This window comes from Larus michahellis, chromosome 1 (genome assembly GCF_964199755.1).
Source record: "Larus michahellis chromosome 1, bLarMic1.1, whole genome shotgun sequence".
Classification (NCBI taxonomy): domain Eukaryota; kingdom Metazoa; phylum Chordata; class Aves; order Charadriiformes; family Laridae; genus Larus; species Larus michahellis.
The window spans coordinates 223,588,338-223,610,410 of record NC_133896.1 but is presented as its reverse complement, the minus strand read 5'-3'; the positions used below and the strand labels follow the sequence as shown (position 1 = coordinate 223,610,410).

The 22,073-nt window shown below is 41.0% G+C and overlaps 1 protein-coding gene across 11 annotated transcripts in view; it reads left to right on the top strand.

Moving 5' to 3' along the window:
• Positions 1-22,073, top strand: part of GRM5 (glutamate metabotropic receptor 5) — a 290,564-nt gene that overhangs the window by 218,350 nt on the left and 50,141 nt on the right. For all 11 annotated transcript variants that reach the window (XR_012585219.1, XM_074572515.1, XM_074572508.1 and 8 more), the window contains one exon: positions 9,461-9,696. Coding sequence is in view for 10 of the 11 variants with exons in the window: in XM_074572515.1 (XP_074428616.1) it covers positions 9,461-9,696 (236 nt within the window). In the remaining variant the exon portion in view is untranslated. The remainder of the gene's footprint in view (positions 1-9,460; positions 9,697-22,073) is intronic.

The following is a 22,073-nucleotide window of genomic DNA, read 5'->3' as shown; positions in this document are numbered from 1 at the left end:
ATTCCCCAGCTCACTGTTACTGACTCAAGACGTTTCAGTGACCACAGTTTGTCCAGAGCCAATAGCTGGAAAGTTGCTTTTGGTATAGTGAGTTACTTGATGGACCTATCCAGTAGACATGTCTTGGGATCCATGTCTTGGGATTTGCGTATGTCAGAGGCAATATGTACCTTTTTACTTTAAAAAAATAATAAAAAATCCTACAGTGGTTTCAGTGATGCAGAGCAAAAAAGCATTGAAATAATTTGCAAACAGCACACACATATTGCATAGCATTTGCATTAGGTGCGGGTAGGTCAGCTGGTTCTGTATGGAATGCATTATGTCATGAAGAAATTTGCACGTGCTTTGGGAAAAACCAGCTTAAAATACCTACATTTTCACTTTAGCGTGTATCATCGTTTGCTGCTTAAGCAATCCAAATAAAGTCTTAAGACCACACACCCTTTAAGGACGATGGTCTCACATTTCAGTATGTTAGGTGTAGTATGGAAGGCAGAAAATGTACTCTAGCTCCTCCCCTGTAAATCTTGGTAACTTGATCGTACACACCTGAAACTTGGTGGAGTATAACTGATTAACTTTTCTAAAGTGAGCAGCTAACAAAAATCTCCCTGATGGCCAAAAAGTCCTATTTGCAATTCACTGCTGCTTGACTTATTGTTACAATAAACTTAAAGTGACTTTGTAGTCAAAGTTTCATATAATGCAGCGACTGAAAAGAGTTGCAGTAGTTTTGGGAACTGCCAATTTGCACGGTGTCACGTGGTTGTTCTGCTCCTCTTTTACCATCCAACACACACTTGCTAAATTTTGAGGCTGATTATAATTTTCATAAACTCTTCGAGTCAAACATCATGTATTTTTCTCTATAGATTCATTTCTTGGCACAATGAAGTTCGAATTCTGATTCGCGCTGTCAGGACGCTGCATGGAAAGACAACAAAAACATAACAGGCATTGGCATTGTTCAGGAGTACTTAAATTTGAAGCTGTCCTTGAAGGATATTGTGGTACTGAATGGAAAAATAATCATTTATACTTTCTATTTCATCTGTTTCTCAGTGTAGAATTTTCTTCTTTAAAACTTTTCTAGTCCAACTGGCCTTCAAAAGTTGCAGACTTTCCCTGCTTCCTTGGATGGCTTCTCAAGAATCTGAAAACATTAATTGAAGTCAACATTATAAAGAAAAATCTGAACCATATAACTGAGATTTAAGAAATGTCATAAACAGTATAAAAGACTTGTAATGTTTAAAAATAAAACCTGCATCCATTTAGTGTGTAGGCAAGTCAACTTGTGCAGTCACTTTGCTGTTGTTCAGATCTGATGTCCTATCATTGACTAATTGCTATTAGAGTGTCAGTTCCCATGACTGAGGTGATTTGGACTTACAAGAGTAACAAATCGTACCTATAGGGACAATAATACCAAATGGCCGCTATGGATGTTCAAAACTGAGTGGGCGGCCTTAAACTGCCAAACCGGTGTTTACTTCAGACTGTTGGCCAAAATGTCTAAATTAGGGAACACAGAATTTCTCTTCTGTTTTAAAAACACGAAGGATTATCTTAATTATACTGAGCAATATAGTTATTTGGGGAATATAGGTAAACCCCTTCCTTTCACAAAGAAAAAGAGATTAAACAATGTCTTTTTCTTTTAGAGTAATTTTGAGAAGACTGAGAATTTAAAAGTAACAAACAAGCATTTCTAGTTCAGAGAAAAAATGCCTTTTCATTTAAGATAACTTGACTGTGTAAAATGTTAGATAGCTCTAATTAGGAGATATTTTTTTTCCCCTGTTTCTTTCATCTTGTGCATGAGCAAGTGTTTTTCTGTATGGTTAATTTCAGTGCTTCCCCTCTAGAACAGGGATGCTGATTCTGCTGGGCACAGCTGCGTGACCCACTGCACACTCCTGCATATTCTGACTGCATCATTGGAATTACATGTGTGTGCAGTCAAACACATGATTAATCCTAAATCAATTTCTGTTGTTTGTTGACGTTTCCTGTAGCAACTACAGAGAGAAAAAAACACAATGACAAGAAAAGAAGGTCAAACATCATGAGAAGCTGGGGAAACTGAGAGGGAAGGGCATTATTTTAACTTTCTTTGCATTCTTTCTCTAATACACTGGGTTTTATGCAGCCATCATTCCCAGACATACGTCAAACCTCATCATAAGCTAATACAAATGCAAGGCAGAGTGGATGTCAAGAAGTCAGGTAGATTACTGTCCTCCCTTCGCTAGGGCTTCCTGGGGTGCATCAAGAAGAGCGTGGCCAGGAGGTGGAGGGAGGTCATCCTCCCCATCTGCTCTGCCTTGGTGAGGGTGAGGCTGCATCTGCAGTGCTGTGTCCAGTTCTGGGCTCCCCAGTTCAAGAGGGACAGGGAACTGCTGGAGAGGGGACAGCAAAGGGCTACCAAGATGCTGAGGGGACTGGAACACCTCTCTGATGAAGAAAGGCTGAGGGATTTGGGTCTCTTCAGTCTGGAAAAAAGACAGCTGAAGGGGGACCTTATCAACGCTTATGAATACTTAAAGGGTGGGTTTCAGGAGGATGGGGCCAGGCTCTTTTCAGTGGTGCCCAGGGACAGGACAAGGGGTATTGGGCACAAAGTTGAGCACAGGAAGTTCCACCTAAACATGAGGAGGAACTTCTTTGCTGTGAGGGTGGCAGAGCCCTGGCACAGGCTGCCCAGAGAGGTGGTGGAGTCTCCGTCTCTGGAGACATTCCAAACCCGCCTGGACGCGTTCCTATGCCACCTGCTCTGGGTGACCCTACTCTGGCAGGGGGTTGGACTGGGTGATCTCCAGAGGTCCCTTCCAACCCTATGATTCTGTGATTCCGTGAAGGCAGGGCCATTTATATCAGATGGATGTTTGTCTGACTTGTTCTCTGACACCCCCAAAAGTCTCCAAGCTCTTCTAGAGCCTCATGATCTTTACTGTAAGGAGTATTTTCCTGGTGTCTAAAATGAGTCTTCCTCCTTACAGTTTAAGTCATGAATGCTTACATCAACATGATAAACAAATTATGATCTTTTTGCCGCAGCTTTTTATGTACCTGAAGACAGTTATCACATCTCTCCCCTAGTATGGTGTTTGGTTCTTTAGGCTACAAATCTTCAGCTAATTCAATCAAGACTGTTTTCTAGATCACCTTCTAATTTTTTGGTTGACGCTTTACCTCTGCCACTAATCACTAGCTTTTTCTTTTGTGAAGTTTGATGCTAAAGGCCGTCCTGGATTTGTCTTTAGTAGCTTTCTTCCTGTAGTGAACTGCAGGCCAACACTTTCTTTATTCTTCTTCTCACAATAAAATCATTAGAGAACTGCTCTCTGTTACTTCTGATGTCCCTTGTTTGTTGCGGCTAGTTCCGTGCCTTGACCTTTCTCATTTTATCGCTACCTAATGTTTTCCTTTCATGTTGATCCTTTAAAACCTGAACTTGCTTCTGCTTTTCATATATTTCCATCTTTGATATGGGCACACTAGTGTCTTACTTCATCTCCTATCCTTCCTCTGCATGGCACTTTTTAATTCAGTCCTTTTTAATTCTTCAATTCCTTACACATTCCTTACAACAGATCTAACCTTAAAATTTTCTAGGCTTCATGAAGTCTACTATTTTTCCTCTTTGCTCTTTTAAAAGTCACAAATGCTATTTTTCATGATTGTTCTCACCCAATTTGCCTTTTGTCTTAACCTTCTCAAGCAGTCCCCACCCACTGATTAGACACCTACAGCAGAGCCTCTGCTTTCTTGTCACCAGGTACAGCTTGTGTCCAAGTACTGCCTTCTAGGCTTTCCAAGAACTTGATAGACAAACTACTGCATTATTCTCCTACCCCTCATTATCAGTAAGTTCTGTGCTTTGGAGAATGTTCTGGTAGCAGCTGACAAAAGCCTTTCTCCCCATCACCTCCCAGATTTGATGGCATTAATCAGGCACTTATCACAGGAGGGACCATATACTTGTCACCTGTAATCATGACCAGCAGTCAATAACCCTAATTCCTTCTCTGTTCTGCAACTCTGCAACTGAAACCCTGATGTATGAGGCAACGCCTCCTTCCTCCTCTGTTTGCCTGCTTTTCCTGAACACATTAAATCTTTTTTTATATTATCTATTGTATTTATGTGTGCCTAATGACCTCTTCTGAGCAATTTTGTTGTCTCACACAAACCTTATTATGGAATTAAGGGTTTCACGGAATCACGGAATCACGGAATCACGGAATCTTCAGAGTTGGAAGGGACCTCTAGAGATCATCTAGTCCAACTCCCCCTCCAACTCCCAACTTTCCACATTCTCTTATCTAGTTCAAACTGACAGTAGTTCTCTTCCTTTGTCCTGTTTACAGTGATGTGCAACTCTAGTCATTTGCTAGTCCTGTAGGAGGTGTCAATCAGCTCTGCAAACCCCTGAATCCCTGTGATCCTCGACAGCAGATTGACATTAGTGGCATACTCCATGCTGTTGATAGTCACGCTACTTACCTAGTAGATGTGGAGCGCTCTTGAATCAACGTCCATCTTGTCTCTTTGAAGGTGTTTTGTGGAATTAAATGCTTACATCATTGTTGACAGGGATTGACTAACTTCACCTTTTTGTAAATGTTTTTTGGGAGGGCCAGCAATTTCTTGACTGCACTGTATGAGCCCAAAGCAGTCATCACCATCATGCATATTGGATGGTCTTTATAATCATTAAGTGTCTTTCTTCATAATGCTTCAAACATGAGCTTGTTCCTGTGGTGCTTCACCTGAATGTTCTCCCGCCTCCATGGTGATTCTGTCCAGAAAAAAAAAAAAAAAAAAAGGACTTCATTCAAACAGGTGGAGATTTCTTTACAACAGACGCAGTCCTGCATCTCATTTTTCTTGGTTATCAACACTTTAGTGTCAAAGATTGCTTTTCCTTCCTCCCACAATCCCTGTGTATGATAGGCAAAGTGGATTGATGCCAGCACAACAACTGGGGAAGACCTTACTGGTGCTGGCTGTTTCACATGGAAGATGGGAAAGATGGGAAAGGGCAAAACACAGAAAATCCAGGAAGCCACATTGAAGTTTCTCACATTTTACCATAGCAAACATAATCCTATAACATCTGCACCTCTATCTTCTGTGTACATACAGTATAACCAGTCCTACAGTGAAAGCCCTGCTTGTTCAGGTACCCTTAGCTGGAGGAGTCTGAAGACTTATTCCCTACCATTAGTACCCAGGGTTGTGGGGGAGGAAGCGAGCAGGCTGCTCACGATCCATGATCATGGCTGTGCAATCCCATCACTTAAACAGGGTCTCTTTTGCCTCAATTTTTCTGTTCAGATGTTTAAAAGTAACTTTATGTATAGTAATGACCTAAAGCAGTGAATTATTTTATTGTATTTACGTTTATTCATTAATTGTTACATTTATTCATTAGTAAATTTTGTAAATATTGGTGACTCTGTCACGTCATTTATTGGACCCTTTCTGTGATATAAAGCTATGTTGTGATTTACTGTAAGTAAACTAAACAGACCTTAAACAAAAGAGCAGAACTCTTCCCCTCTGTTTGCTGAAGGATATTTTTGCACTAAAATCTCCATTGGCCTGGCATGTCCTTCGAAACCCAGTAGCTGGGACAATGTACACAGGCAAATAAGATCTGATAACAGATAAAGAACATTATGATAATGGACCTCGTGTTTCAAGTTCATCTCTTGCTAGTACTGCAAGAGTAAGAGCCATTTAGCCATTTTTCTCTTTTTCCTTCATTCTGGGATTTCTTATTTTTTTTGGTGCACAAGAATTTTCTTAAATGGTATCTTTTTCTTTATTTTTCTTTTTTTGCTTTTTTTTTCTTTTTTTTTTTTTATGTTATTAACATGATATATTTTATATATATTAACATGATATATTTTGTTTGATACGGTGGGTTATTATCCTGTATCGCACCACCAGGCTTTAAGAAAAATGCACCAGGCATTATTCTGACGGCCAAGACTATAGACACAAAAGAACTGGATAAGGGGAAAACACATCACGATCCCGAAAGACCATTTGCCACTGTGCTGAGTGTGGGTGTAATATTGAGGGCAGCCAGATCTGCGCATGTCACAGTCCTCTTACCTTGTTGACAGCTTTCTACCCTGTCCAGCTGATGAACGAGATACACGCGTTACTGCGTACGCCTGGCAGACATCTCAGCAAGGGGCTCTTACTTTTGGTGCTGCAGCTGTACAACTACTGCTTTCTTTCACAGCAGGGTTTCTTCATGGGTAGTTCTGACTTCAAGTCCTGGAGGGATCACTTTAAGGACATTTGCCCATTAGTTAAAAAGCAGCACCCTCTCTTTCTAATAACCAGAATCACCTAATCAGAATAAAACTGGAAAGCACAGTGTCTGTGCAAGGGAGAAAAAATGAACTTGTGTAGTGACCTGCTGAGGATATCCATGCCCTATTTAATCTATTTGGACTCTTTCATAATCGTTACTGGAATACTGTTCACCTGGGATTATTTTACTACCTATGAGGAAGCTGTTCTTAACCCCTTGTTCACCTAAATATCCTATACATCCCACTGCTAACATAAAGAAACATCTCTTTCACCAGCACACAGTCCTGCACTGTGTTGGTGGTAACCAACCTTCATTATACTCATTTGGAGCTCCTTGCCACAGCCAATTTCTGGTGCTACAGCATCACTCAGTTGAACCAGTAAATTTAACGATGGGTAATACCATTTTGAACCTGTCATAATGCAAGTGCCAATGGAGTGCAATGATGTCAACAGCTACTACAGAAAATGAAGCCACTAGGAGAAGAAAGAAGGTTTAAGGAGGGACAGGCAGGACTGTGACATTAAGCAGGTATCTCCCTCTCTGTCCCCTCTCCCTCTTCTTCACGCCATACTGAGTTCAGAGGGTGTCACGGGTCTAATAGCCCAAACACATCTCTATCATCCTGTCACTGACATCTCATAAGTGTTGCTCCTCTACTGTGGGTGCAGAATTTAAATATCACACGCTACTGGTGCTTTTTTACACTAATGCAAGCCCGTTTTCCTACTCCTCTTTCGCTGGCCTTTAGATATTAGCTTAGCACTTGCCTTGCCACCTTGTCTCTCTGAGGCTCTGTTACCTCCACGTTGTTGTCTCTGCAATACGCACTGTGGGTACGTCTTTTATATAACTCTCCTAAAAGCCTTTTGCCCCAGAAGCTAAACTGAAATACTCATTTGAATGACAAGCCGCTCTGCTGAATTAAGAAGTCTTTCTGTGGAAAAGTTGAGAAGAAGGGTTGTGTAATATGAAGTTGTTATTTCTGTCTTATTTAATGACTTGAAGTTATAAAATGGTATCTCTGTTGCAAATCTTCTTAGAGGCGATAACTATTCATAAAGTAATACTATAAATTTTATAACACTGCTGGATTATATCTACAAAACTGTTCCTCTGAAAAATGATAAGGACATTAATTACAAGAAAACAGTTTTTTTATAAGTTGTTTACCAGACAACTCATAAAGCTGGGATACTGACAACACAGCTCTAATTCTCTTAAATTCTATTCAGTTTAAAAAAAAAAAGCACACTACGGAAAACCTATCACTTCCTGCTGTCAGATTTTATGAGGATGGATAAAACTGCTTAAAAACTTGCCAAGGATTAAGATGAATGTTTCAAAGAAAAGGTTGAATCACTCATAAATTTTAAAAAGAAACTTCTGTGGCTTTTATCACAAAACAACCCATAAATGGTTCTAACTCTTTGTCCAGTAAATAGTGCTGGTGGAAGGTGGGGAGTGTTTGCCTGTACTGAGCATCCCGAGTGTGGCTGGAACATTAATACCTGTGTGCAGCCCTGATTGGATCTAAGCTTGGAGATAGACTTTCCAAGTGCCGTATTGGAGCAGAACACCAGTGCTCACCTTTCCCCTTTCATGAATGCCTATTTTACTCTTTTGTGCCGAGTAAATTCGTGCATTTGAAATCTGAAGCCTGTTTAACAGTCCCTTCATGTCCGTTCCAGACACTGGATATTACTTTTGCCACTGGTGAAGCTGCTACTTGTTGACATTGCAGCTGTGCTAGTAAGATGTGGTCGAGAGTCCAGGCTTCAGTGAAAACAGGGTCTCGTGCAGAAGGAGTTACTGTCTGATGTCTTGACTTCTGCGTGTTACCCATGTAGAGACCAGGGAAGGTGCAGGAGCCTTCCCACGTGCTCTGCGATACAGGAGCAAAGTTTAAGGCAGGCAGTGAATGATCAAAATAGAACAACATACCGATAAAGGTCACTTACCTCAGTTACACTATGACTAACTTAAAATAGTTAGGGCTAGCTCTGAACAACTCGTGAAGTTTTACAATAAGACAAATTAAGCTTATTTTTTATCCTTCAGTTACTCGACCTTTGGGATTTAAAGGTGCTCTTTATAGTCATTAACATCAGTGTCTTTTAGAGGGGAAAAAATCCCTATCAGATTCTTCTGCAATTCTCTAACTGTAACTGAAATATCACGTTCACCATAAACCAGCAGAAACCTGCAATGCTCTAATGAGATACGTACACCTTTAGTGCAACTTTGCAAATGTCAGTACTGTCAAGAAAGTCCATTGTGAAAACAGGGAGGGGGAATTACCCTGAGAAATTTGTGACATTTTGTTTGGTTTCAGTTTTCAGTCACTTCTGACTACTTGCGGTCCGGTCAGAGTGTTGCATGCAGAAAGGTGAGCAGAAGGGGTTTAAAATTCTGTGTGTGGGACAGTGTCACGGGAGCTCGTAATTCTCCAGCCACCAGCAACCAAGAAACAGAAGCAACACGTGGATCTGCGTGATGCTCTGCCTGGCTTCGTTAGTCATGTTCTCAGAGAGGATTTATTGCTTGAGATGCAACGCCATACTGTCTCAGCATCTAAGCCCTGAGCTGGTATTTCTGCTTGAGCAGCGTCAGCCCATTCGAAATGTGCTTCTGGCTCTTTGTGCCGTGCTCCGTTGTGCAGTATAGGCATGGTCTGCGACACAGTCCTGCCCTCCGCACTGCCAGAGGTCCTGTCCTCGAGGTCACCTCCTTTCAGGTAGGAGTAGCATCATCCCGGTTCAGTAAAGCACTGAGTCCAGGATTTTCTCCCCAGAGCTCAGTGAGGCTTAGCATGACGCAGAGATGTGCTTATACCTGGCAGATTTCAGGATCCGTGATTTTTAACGTTGCTTCAATTACCTGAAGCGGAGGATGAAGAATATATCATCTAAGTAGAAGGTGCCAATGACAAGAAAATGCAAGGAAAAAGAAAACACTGAATTAATCTACTAGAAGTATTACAGATGCTTTACTAAACTCCACTCAGAATCACAGGTGTGGGTGTGCGGTCTTAGGCTCTGAATTTTGTTTTTAAGAAAATTATTTTCATATTCCTTTGAATGGTTAACGTTGCCTGTCTTTCATTTATCTCTGCAGTGATGGCTGGGCAGACAGGTACGATGTGACAGAAGGGTATCAGCGTGAAGCTGTCGGTGGAATAACGATCAAGCTCCAGTCTCCTGATGTGAAATGGTTTGATGATTACTACCTACAGCTTCGGCCAGAAACCAATCACCGAAATCCATGGTTTCAGGAATTTTGGCAGCACAGGTTCCAGTGCCGGTTGGAAGGGTTTCCTCAAGAGAACCCTAAATACAACAAGACTTGCACAAGTAAGTGAATTTATTTCTTCTAGTGTATAAACCAGCATGACTGAATGTCTGGTGTAAACGGTTCATGTTGGAGTGATGCAGCCTGGTCTGGTGGAAGAGTGAGTGGTGTTGGAAGGAAAGAGGCTTGAGTCACCATCCTGGCTCTTTCCAAAATGATGACAACCACAATTTTAAAAGTATTCAGATCTCTAAAGAAACAAACAGCTAGCGAATCAGTACCTAACGCCTCTCTATACTTGAAAAACTTGATTCTACCTTACCTTCATAGGCATCAAAATGCTTTCAAATGCTGTAATCCAAAATTCAATGCTTCTTTTCTGGAACAGGGTTAATCATATTGGTTTACTTCACAGGAACAATGAGACAGTTAATATACTAAAAGTTATCTGAAGTCCATCTGGTAATGATGATTATTTGTGTACTTCAGGTAGAAGACTAGCTGGCTTGAAAGATTTCATTAGGTTTCCTTTCAGCCATGAGTCATTTCTGGAAATGCTACTTTAAGCTGATCTTTTTCATTAAATTGTACTGATTTAAGAAAAAACTGCCACAACATTTTGTCATTTTTGCAAAACAGTGGCAAAACCATTTTTTCCCAGAAAAATGTAGTGTGTTTTTCTGGTTTCGTTGGAGTGATTCCAGAGGAGGGCCACAAAGGTGATCTGAGGGCTGGAGCCCCTCTGCTGTGAGGACAGCCTGAGAGAGCTGGGGTTGTTCATCCTGGAGAAGAGAAGGCTCCGGGGAGACCTTATAGTGGCCTTCCAGTCCCTAAAGGGGATCTACAGGAAAGACGGGGACGGACCCCTTATCAGGAGGTGTAGTGATGAGACAAGGGGTAGCGGTTTTAAACTGAAATAGGGGAGATTTAGATTAGATATTAGGAAGAAATTTTTTACAGTGAGGGTGGTGAGACACTGGAACAGGTTGCCCAGGGAAGCTGTCAATGCCCCATCCCTGGAGGGGTTCAAGGCCAGGCTGGACGGGGCTTTGAGCAGCCTGGTGTGGTGGGAGGTGTCCCTGCCCAGGGCAGGGGGGTTGGAACTGGATGGTCTTTAAGGTTCCTTCCAACCCAAACCATTCTATGATTTTTTTATTACTTCTGTTATTTACTCTTTATTTCATGAGATGCCAAGCAGTACCAAGACAATGGGCATCGTGTCAATGACAGGCCATAAGGTGGTGCCAGTCTGGACATTAGCCCAACCACAGCTCTAAGTCCCAAGGGACCTTTCCTCCTAAAAATGTCGATATCTTCCACACACCCATGAGAACAAGAAATGGCTTTAAGGATCAAAGTCTTGGATTTACGTAACAAAAACCCCCACCTAAGTCCCACTTAACATCCTTCAATTTGTACAAGGTTGCAGAGGAAGTTTGTGCCTGAGCTGGAAATTGAATCTGGGAATCTCAAAATCTCAGTGTGCACCTTCAACATTCAACTGACTTTTCTCCGTTATTTTTATTTTGCTACCCTTCCAACACAGCCTGACACAGGTTTTATTTGCACTATTGACAGCTACTGCATATTGAGCAGTAAACTTCATTGATTTCCCCATAATAATGTAGATCTCTTTGCTGAGATGTCAGTACAGTGGGCATGGCTGGATACAGGCTAATAAAGACCTGGTTTCTGTCACTGGGCTGTGTTAGCAATGACATTTCAACTTGACTTTTCTAGGTTTCTTTTTTTACTTACTTTTTACCAACACTGGGAGAATCTAATTTCTGTTTTATATGAAAGATTGCGAACAGTGAAATGTAGTTGCCTACAGAGTCTTTTATAGTGCCTAAATTACAATTCACCGCTGAAAAAAAATTATCTCAGGGATGCAGGGAGATGTTATTTTCAACATGAAGTCACCCAGTCATGGATATGAGGCAACTTAATCATAAAGCTTGAACAGCTCAGTTTGAACAGCGTGCATCGGTGGACGGTTTCCCACAAAGAGATCCTGAATGAGCCACAGCTCAAATAGGTTCCTAAAACCTGGGGATGTCAAACACATGAAGAAATGTGCAAGAATCACAATCTGCTGATTTGCAAATCAGGAACAGAGAAAAGGACTAATTTCCCAAATAGATTCTTCTAATTACTTTTCCCTCAGCTTTATTGTTGTATTCAGTGCTGGGCCATGATGGCTATAGTAAAAGAAAGAAAACTAGATTATAATAGTTTTAATTGTTTCTTATTGCTGCGGGGCAGAAAATGTTAATTCAGTTGTGGCGTTCCCCAGATTAACAACACTACGCGCAGCAATCAATTAAAACTGCCCATTTAATACATGTTTTCACACGGGAAGCTGTTAGTCATCATGTTACTCAGTTTTAGAGGTTTGATTTTGATCTAGACCATCTGTCAAAATTCATGTGAAGGAAAGGTTTGCCAGAAAGATGACATGCAGGTTTATTTAATGACAATTTTTTGTGTCATAAGTGCTAAGGCACCTGTGCTGTTTTTCTCATAATAGCCCCCAAACTAGGCAAGGGTGCATGGCAAAGTGAAGAAATATTGTGGATTTACCAGCAGGAAAGACACAAATGTATTCTCTGAGAATTACAGGAGTGAGAGATTTTGATGTTGGGAGTTCAACCTCAAAATTAACATGAATTTTTGAGACTGTCGTGGTATTTTTTCTTTCTACCTCATTTACTATCTTCCATATGACTTTGAAAATCATGTCTTTATATCGATTCCTACATTGATATTTGGTTTCTTAACTTCAGGCACTCAAAAGTTTTGAGTCTTGAATTCCCTCGTTTCGGACTTCACAATTGTAAAGATGCCCTCAGTGGTTGCAAGCATTTCATAGGCTGTCCTGATAGTTTCTGCACATGATGAATATATTAGTGCTGCTTCAGATTTATCCTGATGAGAAAACAGGGCTGTGCCCTTTAGTTTATCTAACCGGTTACATTAGTAACCTCCAGCAGCGGATAAAGGTGTTTCTCAGGATTCCAATTAAAGAGATTGCATTTATTGAGAAATGCTGGAGACAAATAAAAATCTATTTCTGCATCAAAAGACATGCCATTCTTTACTTTTCGGGATAATGGTAAAAAGATAAACATAAAGCTGATTGGTGTTGATAGATGAGGTCATTGTTAAATGGAGGTGTCTGTATAGAAAGCAATGACCATTACTTTGGTGGGGAAAAAAAAAAAAAGAATTATTCTCCACAACCTGGTAGTACTATCATGAAAAATTAAACAATAGTTAACAGTATAAACAACTCATTTATACAGCGAGAAAATATGCACAAGGAGGTATGGCTGAAATCTGAATAGATAATTGACTTCACCTGTGTCCTAGGTACAAACTTAGTTGTTTAAACCTTTGTATTTACTTTGCTAATCCCTGCTTAGTAAAATGGTAGGCTACATTTACTTCGTGACAGAAAATACATGAAGTCATAAGCCAGTGAAGCCAGATCCAGTGACTTTGTGAGGGTTTTTTTCATTCTTTGATATAAGCTATCCATAGAGAATGCCGAGCAGGTATTATGATGAAATGAAGACACAATTTAGTAAGATACGCATAACAAATCTGTGAAATCAGCCAAATAAAGAAAATCTAAAAAACAACCTGAAATATTTTTTTCTCCGTTCATTTCTATCGGGCACTAAAAAGCCTCCATCCCTTCTCATACACTTAGTTCACACCGAGATGAAAATTTTAGCACCAAGCCCACTTTTCGTTTGCAGATTTGAACATAGTTAGTACAAATGGGTGCCACTGCTGTCGCTAAGTACGTTGATTTTCTGCCCAACTGGAGCACTACAGAAAGTGAGACGTTTGCAGTCTTATCTGACTTGATTTTCAGTGTAATCAGTTCCATGCCACAGGAGAGCTGCTGCAAGCCACCTCTGAACGCCAAGAGCCACAGCAAAGAATTTAAAATGCATCTTTAAAAGGAGACATGTAATGGCCTCTGAACACAAGGGATTTTACAAGAATTGGATTTGGCTTCCCCTCTGGCACCAGTCAGATATTTTTTTATTATCTAAAGCCACAACTCAGTGAAGTTCCTAAATAGGCGAGCAAGTTGATCCAGATGAGTAACCCCACTCGACGACCATCTTCAGGCCAGAAAAGGCTAATCCAGTCCTTTGGTATCAATTGCCCTTGGACCTCTGAAGACTGGGGGTGTGTGCTGGCTTTCTTACCGACAGGCGTCTCGTCTCCACCAGAACTCAAATTCCTGGTCCTTTTTCCTCCTAGTGAGAGCGTTTTACAAATGCATCCCAACACAGAGTCGAAACAAAACCCAAGGCAAGCAAAGTATGTTGTGAAACTCTGGCTCAACTGACATTAGTGGAAAAAGTCAAGGCTTCAAAGTCCCCAGGAGCAGAGAAGTATATTTATTACATTTACCTGTCTGTTAACTGAATCTTTTTGCCTCTGCTGCTGATCTTATTTTTCCCATGCTGTGTAAAAGCCACAGGGGCGGATGGAACAGTATTTATTCAGGTGTTACTTAAACACAGAGAAAAACCATAACACACATCCCAAGTGTCTGTGGTGTAAGTGTAAGACAAGAAAGAGCAAATAAATAGAGGCTGATGCTGATGAAGCAGTTTTGAACCTTAGTTTGGCTGGCGGAAGTTACAGACCAGAAAACGGCTGTTAGTTTTGTGTGAAAGCACAATAGAAACAAGAACCTGAAGGAAGGTGATGGGGCACTTGTGCAGATGCTTACATCAGGCTCCTGACATTCAATATTGTGGTTCAAAGCAGTGAGGTAGAAAACAGAACGGGAAACGATGGAGGCTGGGTGATCACAGATGAAGATCCACCACAGAGAGGAGAGAGAGGGCACCGAAAGTGAGGAAAGCAACTTGTGTCTGACATGCTTGGGAGCAAGGAGGCGGTGGCAGGGTTTCACAGGGAAGAAGAACATACTCGAAGTGATGGACGGGGAAAATGAGATCTGCAGCAGCATTCTGAGGGGGTCTTTGCCGGATGCAGAAATCCAAATATTCCATTCATGATTTAACCATGTGGCTCCTCCAAGACAAAAACACTTTTTCCAAGGGTGTAAAAACTAGCATAGAAGAAGGATGACCAATATATCTCCAGGCAATTAAGAACAGGATTAAGAGCGAAAGAGTTTATTTGCAGAAAATGAGATTTGGGAGATTTGGGATAAAACTGAGAAAAATTTTGCAGCTCAAGGTACAGTAGGGCACATAAAATGCACATGTAAAAATTATCTACCTGTTTGCTGAATCTCATCCAGCTCCAGCTACTTTTAATGAGGTCAAAAGGACCTACAGAAAATCCCAGAGTTTCAGCTGAACAGAAATTTGGTTTAACAAATAGCCCTTTTGGGTTTCCATATAGAACTAAGGAATAAAACATGTCTTTGCACTGCAACAGGCTAGCAACCTCTCGGCTAAATCTAAGTTCAAGTGCCAAAGTTGGTTTAATCAGAACCCAGCCAATAAAAAAAATAAATGCTGTCAGAACAGAAGGGTATTTTCTGCATTACAAGTAATGTCACATTTAAACCTCATATTCCCCAAAATCACCATTCCTACCTTTTTATTTGTAGATTGCAAATGAAAGCAAAACAAAACAAATTAAGTTAAAATTCATTTGTATTTTTTAAACCGTGAATTAAAGGGCATTTTAGTTCTCCTGAACACATGCTGTCTGTCACTCAGTTTGATACTTGATATATTATATGTCATGCTTGGGCACTGGCAAGCTGTCCAGCCCTCCTTTTACGGCTCATGTTTCAGACCTGGAGCTCAAACACCGTTTACCATTACTTTTACAGTGATGCTCGGTCAGGTCCAGAAATTTCCAAAGGCAGATCAGCTGTAAAGCACAGATCCAGATCTGAGTTTTGTAGAATCCTGATGTAATCTGAGCCCGGAGCCTACACAGACATTGCACACCTTTTGTTCAGCGAAACCAGCAGCGTGGCACTGACTGCTATATGCTCGTTATACCTATTTGAAAGACTTTTCGGTATGCATTGATCCTGATTTTAACACGCCTGTAACTCAAACCCTTGTATAACTTCAGTCTTCTCACTGCTGTTACTGAATTCATGAAACTCCTCCAAAATCTGACTACAAAGCTACATCTATTTTTCTTTCACTTTATGCTCCCTGCCTTCCTCCTTTCATATATTCAATATATTTGATGATATACTGTAGTACTTTGATTTTATTCTTTATATTATAATTCCTTTTCTCACTGCCGTTCTGAACCTTTAAAGCTATCTGGAAGAGATTAATATCACTGTACAAGTACCATGTCTATCCAGCCCTAAGAATAAAAGTAAATTGTAATTAAATGCATTCGGATTGTATACATTTCTTATTAGGTGGATGAATTGGAATAGCTGCTGTCATTCTTTTCTTTCAGCAGTTCGACTCCCTGTGTAGATTAAAATATTTCATATAAGTGTGTTTGCAAGTACAGAGAGCTTTATGCCAGCATTTAATGTGCTTTTGCACCTGTAGGCATTGTGTTTTCTTGTAATTTATGACCGAAGAAATTGAATTCTGTAGAAGGTGAAAGGATAGTAATGTTGTTAAGAAAATGGTGTGAAGAAATAGATATCTATTTACTTACATTCTCCTAGGATTTACCGTCACTGTTACTCTTTTTGCTGATTTTACTGAGCTTGACAACCGAAGCCAGTACCGAGGCATCCAAGGGTCCAGGTCAACCTCTAGGCAAATCTGTAAGAGCTCTGACCACGCCTTGCTCACGTGGGCTTAAACACTTGTAAAGCACCAAAGTCAACTGGAAAAAAATCTTTTGAAAATCCTCTCTGCATTTTAGGACACTGAATTTAGTCCCTCAGTCATTCTCAAATTTAACGTTTTATTGATAATCACCCCATAAAGTATAACAGTGCTAGTATGGGCTTTCGGTTGTGAAGAGTGAAAGTTAGAATTGGTCAAAAACCTTTGGAGGGGGGATTGCGTTGGAAAATACTTGCTTGTCAAATTTGAAAAATGCTCCATAGCAGCATGTTGATTCAATGACACACACTTCGAAAGAAAAGCATTGAAATGAGTCATTTTTTGTTTTCTCATTTCATTAGCACTGAAGTGTTTTGTTTCAAGTTTATAATTTGCTTTTACATTGTTCCAGTGTTATGCTATGTTTTTTGCCTCAGCATCAAAATGACATTTGCCAGTGTTGCCACATCTCTTCCTTTTTTCCTCTGAATTTCCTTTTCAGAAAAGATAAAATCCAGTCTAGAGTTTATTTATTTATTTTGAATGGAAAAGGATATTTGAACTACATGAAGTTTCCCATGTAGCAGAAAATATGTTCGTTCATTAGTCCAAGAGCCTGTAAGAAATTAAATTAGGGTATAAATAAATAAATAAACAAACTATTGATTTTTAGCAGAAGAATACACCTGGAACCTTACAAATAACAGAGAACTGAAAGTTACTTTTTTTCACATTGCTTTAACAGAACGTTCTGGTGACAGATTTTGGAAAAGCTTCCAAAATGAGTCTTCTTCTGTGTCTTTAAATAATGTTAACTTAATTAGGTATGAACGCTATGCTCAACCTTGGTTCACATATACTGACTTTCCTCCATTTTATAAAACTCCCCTCATTTTTTCACTGAAGAGACACGTTTCTGGGGTGACCGTCCTGGTCCCATGCCATCCAGAACATGCAGATGCCGGGAAGGTTACTGATGTGCTCCCAAGGAGCACAACTGTGACAGAGTGGACGCGTGACAGACCTAACAAGTCCCACACCATAACCTGCAGCAGGCAGGACCCGCTATGTCCTGGCTACAAGAGGCAGCCTTTTCACCTGATTTTTTTTTTATTTTATTTTATCTTTGCATTCACTAATGCAAAGGAAAAAAAACAAAACAAACAAACAAACAAAAAAAAACCAAACAACCAGAAATATTTCCTGGTGGACTTGAACTTCAGCTGTCGCTAACAGAAAGTGAACGTGGGACTATTTGCTAGCAAAACTGGAACTCGTTTCTGCCAACGCATTGTCTCTCAAAACAAAAACTAACACAAAGAATTGATGAAGTCTTTAAAGACATATTTATGGAAACTATATGGAAACTAATTCGTGAATTAGTCATAGGGAAACATTATGGGATAGCTGGAGACCATAGGCTATATTTCTGGTTTCCTCTGTGGTGTCCTGTAAGACGTTTTGATCATTGAGAAATTTTAAAATAAAAAAAGTGAAACACTACACATTTCCCTTTATTTCAATGTTAAGCTCATTGAACAGCAAAAAAACCTGCTCTACACTTTGAAAAAAATATTGTGTCTCATATTTCGTTCTCTTGTTTCTCCCCAGAGAATGAAATAAGAGGGATGTTGCCTGGAATGTAAAGTATTATCACTTTTCTTTTTACCCTTCCTCCATTCTTTAAAATTCAAAGTATTCTCAGCTTTGGAAAAGTTAGAAAGCAGGAAAAGCATATTGAACCATGGTAATTTTGCACTCTGGCACATCCCTGCTTGATGAGGCTTTGTAATGTCACCAGCTGGCAAACAGAAAAAAAATTGTATTTCATCTTCCTCAAGGGTAAAAAATAGCCGAGGCGGGGCGGGGGAGGGGGGGAGACGACTGACAAATTTTACATAAAAAGCACGTAAAATCCTGAATTTTGTTGAAGAATGTTTTCTGTTTATTTGCATGCTAAGTAGAGGGGGAAAAAAAACCAGGGAAATTTCATCATTCCCTGCGAGAGATGGTTTGGGTTTGTTTTTCCATCTTTAGGGGAGGTATAGATATACGTATCGCCCTCAAAGTGCAGCCCCAGAGCGGCAGAGCGCAGTGAGCCCGGCCCTGACCGGGGTGGCAGGAGCTGGGGTCTGGGGGGAAAGGCTGGAGCGTGGGAACAGCCCATCGCCCCCCGTGCCGAGGAGCGGCTCCCCGTGCACCGGGACCGCGAAGGGCCCTTAAGTGCTTCCTTGGCTCCGTGCCCACAAGTGCGCTAATTGCTTTTTAAAATAGATCCAAGAAACGAACCGTTGCCAGCTGGAATCACCTTCTTCATCAAAGAACATGTTTTTTTTCCGTCATCTACATATTCCTGTTCTGGAGATGTGACAAGAGGAAAGAACACATTTGGATGGGGAGTTCAGCTCTGGGCAGTCTCCGCGCCGTCAGTCACGGGTTCAAGGCAGGTTTCAGAGCCAGCCCTCCCCGTATAAACTCCCCGGTTCATGCCAACAGGCTGCCTCAGCTCAGACTGCGCGGCTGTGCCGTGCCTGTACCTGAGCTTGCCTTCGCATGGCCCCAGGACGTGGAAAAATTCATAAATTCGCGAGGTGAATTCACGAGTGCTGAGTAGCACTGCGCGTGGTCGCCCTGCAGAGCCCACATTTGTCCTCTGCCGTGATAGCGCTGCAGCGTCCCAAACTGGGTCACCCCCAGCAGCGGGGGCGGAAAAGGTGCAGGTTACAGTGCGCTGAGTTTATACCATTCTCAGCCTGTTGTTCACCTTTGATATCGTCCTGTAATAAAGCTGGGAACATACAGATGTATCCCGACACACAGAATATATATTTAAGTAGGAAAAAGCGTGGATATTAACCACCTTCTCCAGCGGCAGCAAATTCCTAAGCTGATATTTAATGCATTTAACCATACTGTAGAGGCTCACCTGAATCCTGTGTATAGATTCCTAAGTGATCTACAGAATATTTACATACTAATATTTCCCATGAAATCCAGCATGATTTTACTTTCACTTCAGAGATAGCTCGATAGCACTTAGAAACCCAAGCCAGTAACAAGCCCATTGCATTAAGCAGAGGGAAAGAAAGGAAAATAATGAGCAGTCGTCTTCTTCCTGAGGAATATTTAGCCTGAAGTAAGATGGCACACAAAAAGTAGTCGAAAGGAAATATTATTAGACGGGAAACTGAAGGATGGATGGGTTATCGGATTTGTGAAAGAAGGGACAGGATTTGTGTATGTAATAATTTGTAGACATACATGGCTGTGTGGCTGCAAATCTGGAAGTGTCTCATGATCTCACAGCTCGGAAAATAATAGGATAAGCCCTTATTTACTTATCAAAATTACTTGGACAAGAAAGATAAGGGAATAAACAGAACAGAATTGAGGGATCTGCGCACGTCCTCTAACCACTGAGATTCCCTCGTTTCTTAGAGAATTCCACAATGTTTGATCACTAATGATTGCAAGTACTGTCCCGCTTTCCTCATTAGATATGATTTCACTCACCCTGCGTTCTCCCATTGCCTTGTACACCTTAATTGCAGGAGGCACATTTTTTTATTTCTGCAGTAATTTTCATGATACATGAATATTTATTGGTTCTGAGGTACTGCAGTGCAGTTTACTTTCTATAATCACCTGGACATTATCACCAAATTCCACACAGATTTGTAAAGAGGTTGATATTATTTCAAACAATGTTTATGGGAAAATGAGCTATGTCCTGAAAAAATCGCTCAGTCTTACCGCAGAAAAAGCACTTAAGCCTGTCAAAGTTGCAATACGAATGGACTGGAGAGCTATGAAATGCAGCTTTGTACCTGGCCCACACACACGGTCACCTCCGTACCTCCAATCCCACTGTCTGCAGCGTCCTGGGAGAGGCGCTGAGTCTGACTGCAAACTCCATGGGCCAGGAAAGGTTCATAGCTTGGGGGAGATTCACTCTAAACTGGGTGTAGCCTGGTCCTAGGGTTTGAACACCCGTTTGCAGCCGTGGTGCGTTAGGTGCTCTCCTGGGGCATTTTATCTGTTTTAGTGCCATTTGAATGAAATTTGATATGTCGTTCCGAAACCGGGACAACCATTCCAAAGGGAAGCACAGTGAGCAGGAAGGATTTGGAGATTGGCTTTGAAAGCCCTCCCCGAGCTGAACTGAAACATTCATGTGAACATGTCCTGCTTATCCCTACATGAGAACATTAAATGGCATCACACTAGCTTTTCCCACCCACAGGAAAGCAAAACATTTTCATTTCCTTCCTTGCAAATTTTTCTCATATGGGAAAGTACAAAACGCAGAAAAACAGATCTTTTATAGATATGGGTTTTTTTTACTCTAATAGAAAATAATTCTATTATGATTATTATAAACAAGCATACGGGTTAGAGTTTGTGGATATTTATTCTCTGCCCAGAAATTCTGTTGTAACTCCTCAACTTCTATTACATTTTTTCATTGTTCTTGATTAAGAGTCCGTAAAGTCAATTCCATTGAACATTACTGGCATCATCATCATTAAATTCATCCGTGCCACATCTCCATCTCATGAAGACCCTGTGTCAGGAAAGGTTCTTGACTGAAGACAGCACTCGTGGATGAATTTAAGATCTGTGTTTGAGTTCTAGTAAGAACAATAAGCACTAACACTTGAGTGAACTATGTGTTTAAGGTTACCTAAATCATACCTCTTGCAGACATAGATTTAAAACATTTTTACTTTTTTTTTTCTGGCTGAGAGGCTACCTTTCAGCTCATGTGTTCAGCCTTCCCTTAATACCACTCCTATGTTCACTGAGGTCAATAGCGTTACGCGTATGCTTCAAGTCTGACGTGCCTAAATACTTTGTGAAATGGTTTGGAAACCCCTTCCAGACTTAACTATTTTATTTTACTGCGTTCAGTTTTGGGCCCCTCGCTACAAGAGGGACATTGAGGTGTTGGAGCGTGTCCAGAGAAGGGCTACAAAGCTGGTGAGGGGTCTGGAGGACAAACCTTATGAAGAACGACTGAGGGAGCTGGGGTTGTTTAGCCTGGAGAAGAGGAGGCTGAGGGGAGACCTTATCACCCTCTACAACTACCTGAAAGGAGGTTGTAGAGAGATGGGGGCTGACCTCTTCTCCCTGGTGACAAGTGATAGGACGAGGGGAAACGGGTTCAAGTTACGTCAGGGGAGGTTTAGATTGGATATTAGGAGACATTTTTTCACTGAAAGGGTTATTAAACATTGGAATAGGCTGCCCAGGGAGGTGGTGGATTCACCATCTCTGGAGGTGTTTAAAAGAAGGGAAGATGGGGCACTGAGGGACACGGTTTAGAAGTGGCTCTTGTCAGGGTAGGCTAAAGGTTGGACTCGATGATCTTAAAGGTCCCTTCCAACCTCAACAATTCTATGATTCTATGATTCTATGATTCTATGATTTTTTTAATGCTGGCATTTTTTAGGACTGTATTGTAGTATATTATAGGACAAAAATTTTCTTTTGTCTTAGTTTTTGAGATGTTCCCCTTAACTACAGAGGCCGGAGGTACTGTAAACCGACAGTTGGAGCTGGCAGGTTGGATTTGCCCCTCTATAGCAAAGGGAGGCGGTTAACATCTCGGGGAAATGTTTTCTCCAGCTGCAGGAAGCATATTAAAACTCTCACAACAGCTAATTCCCCCACGA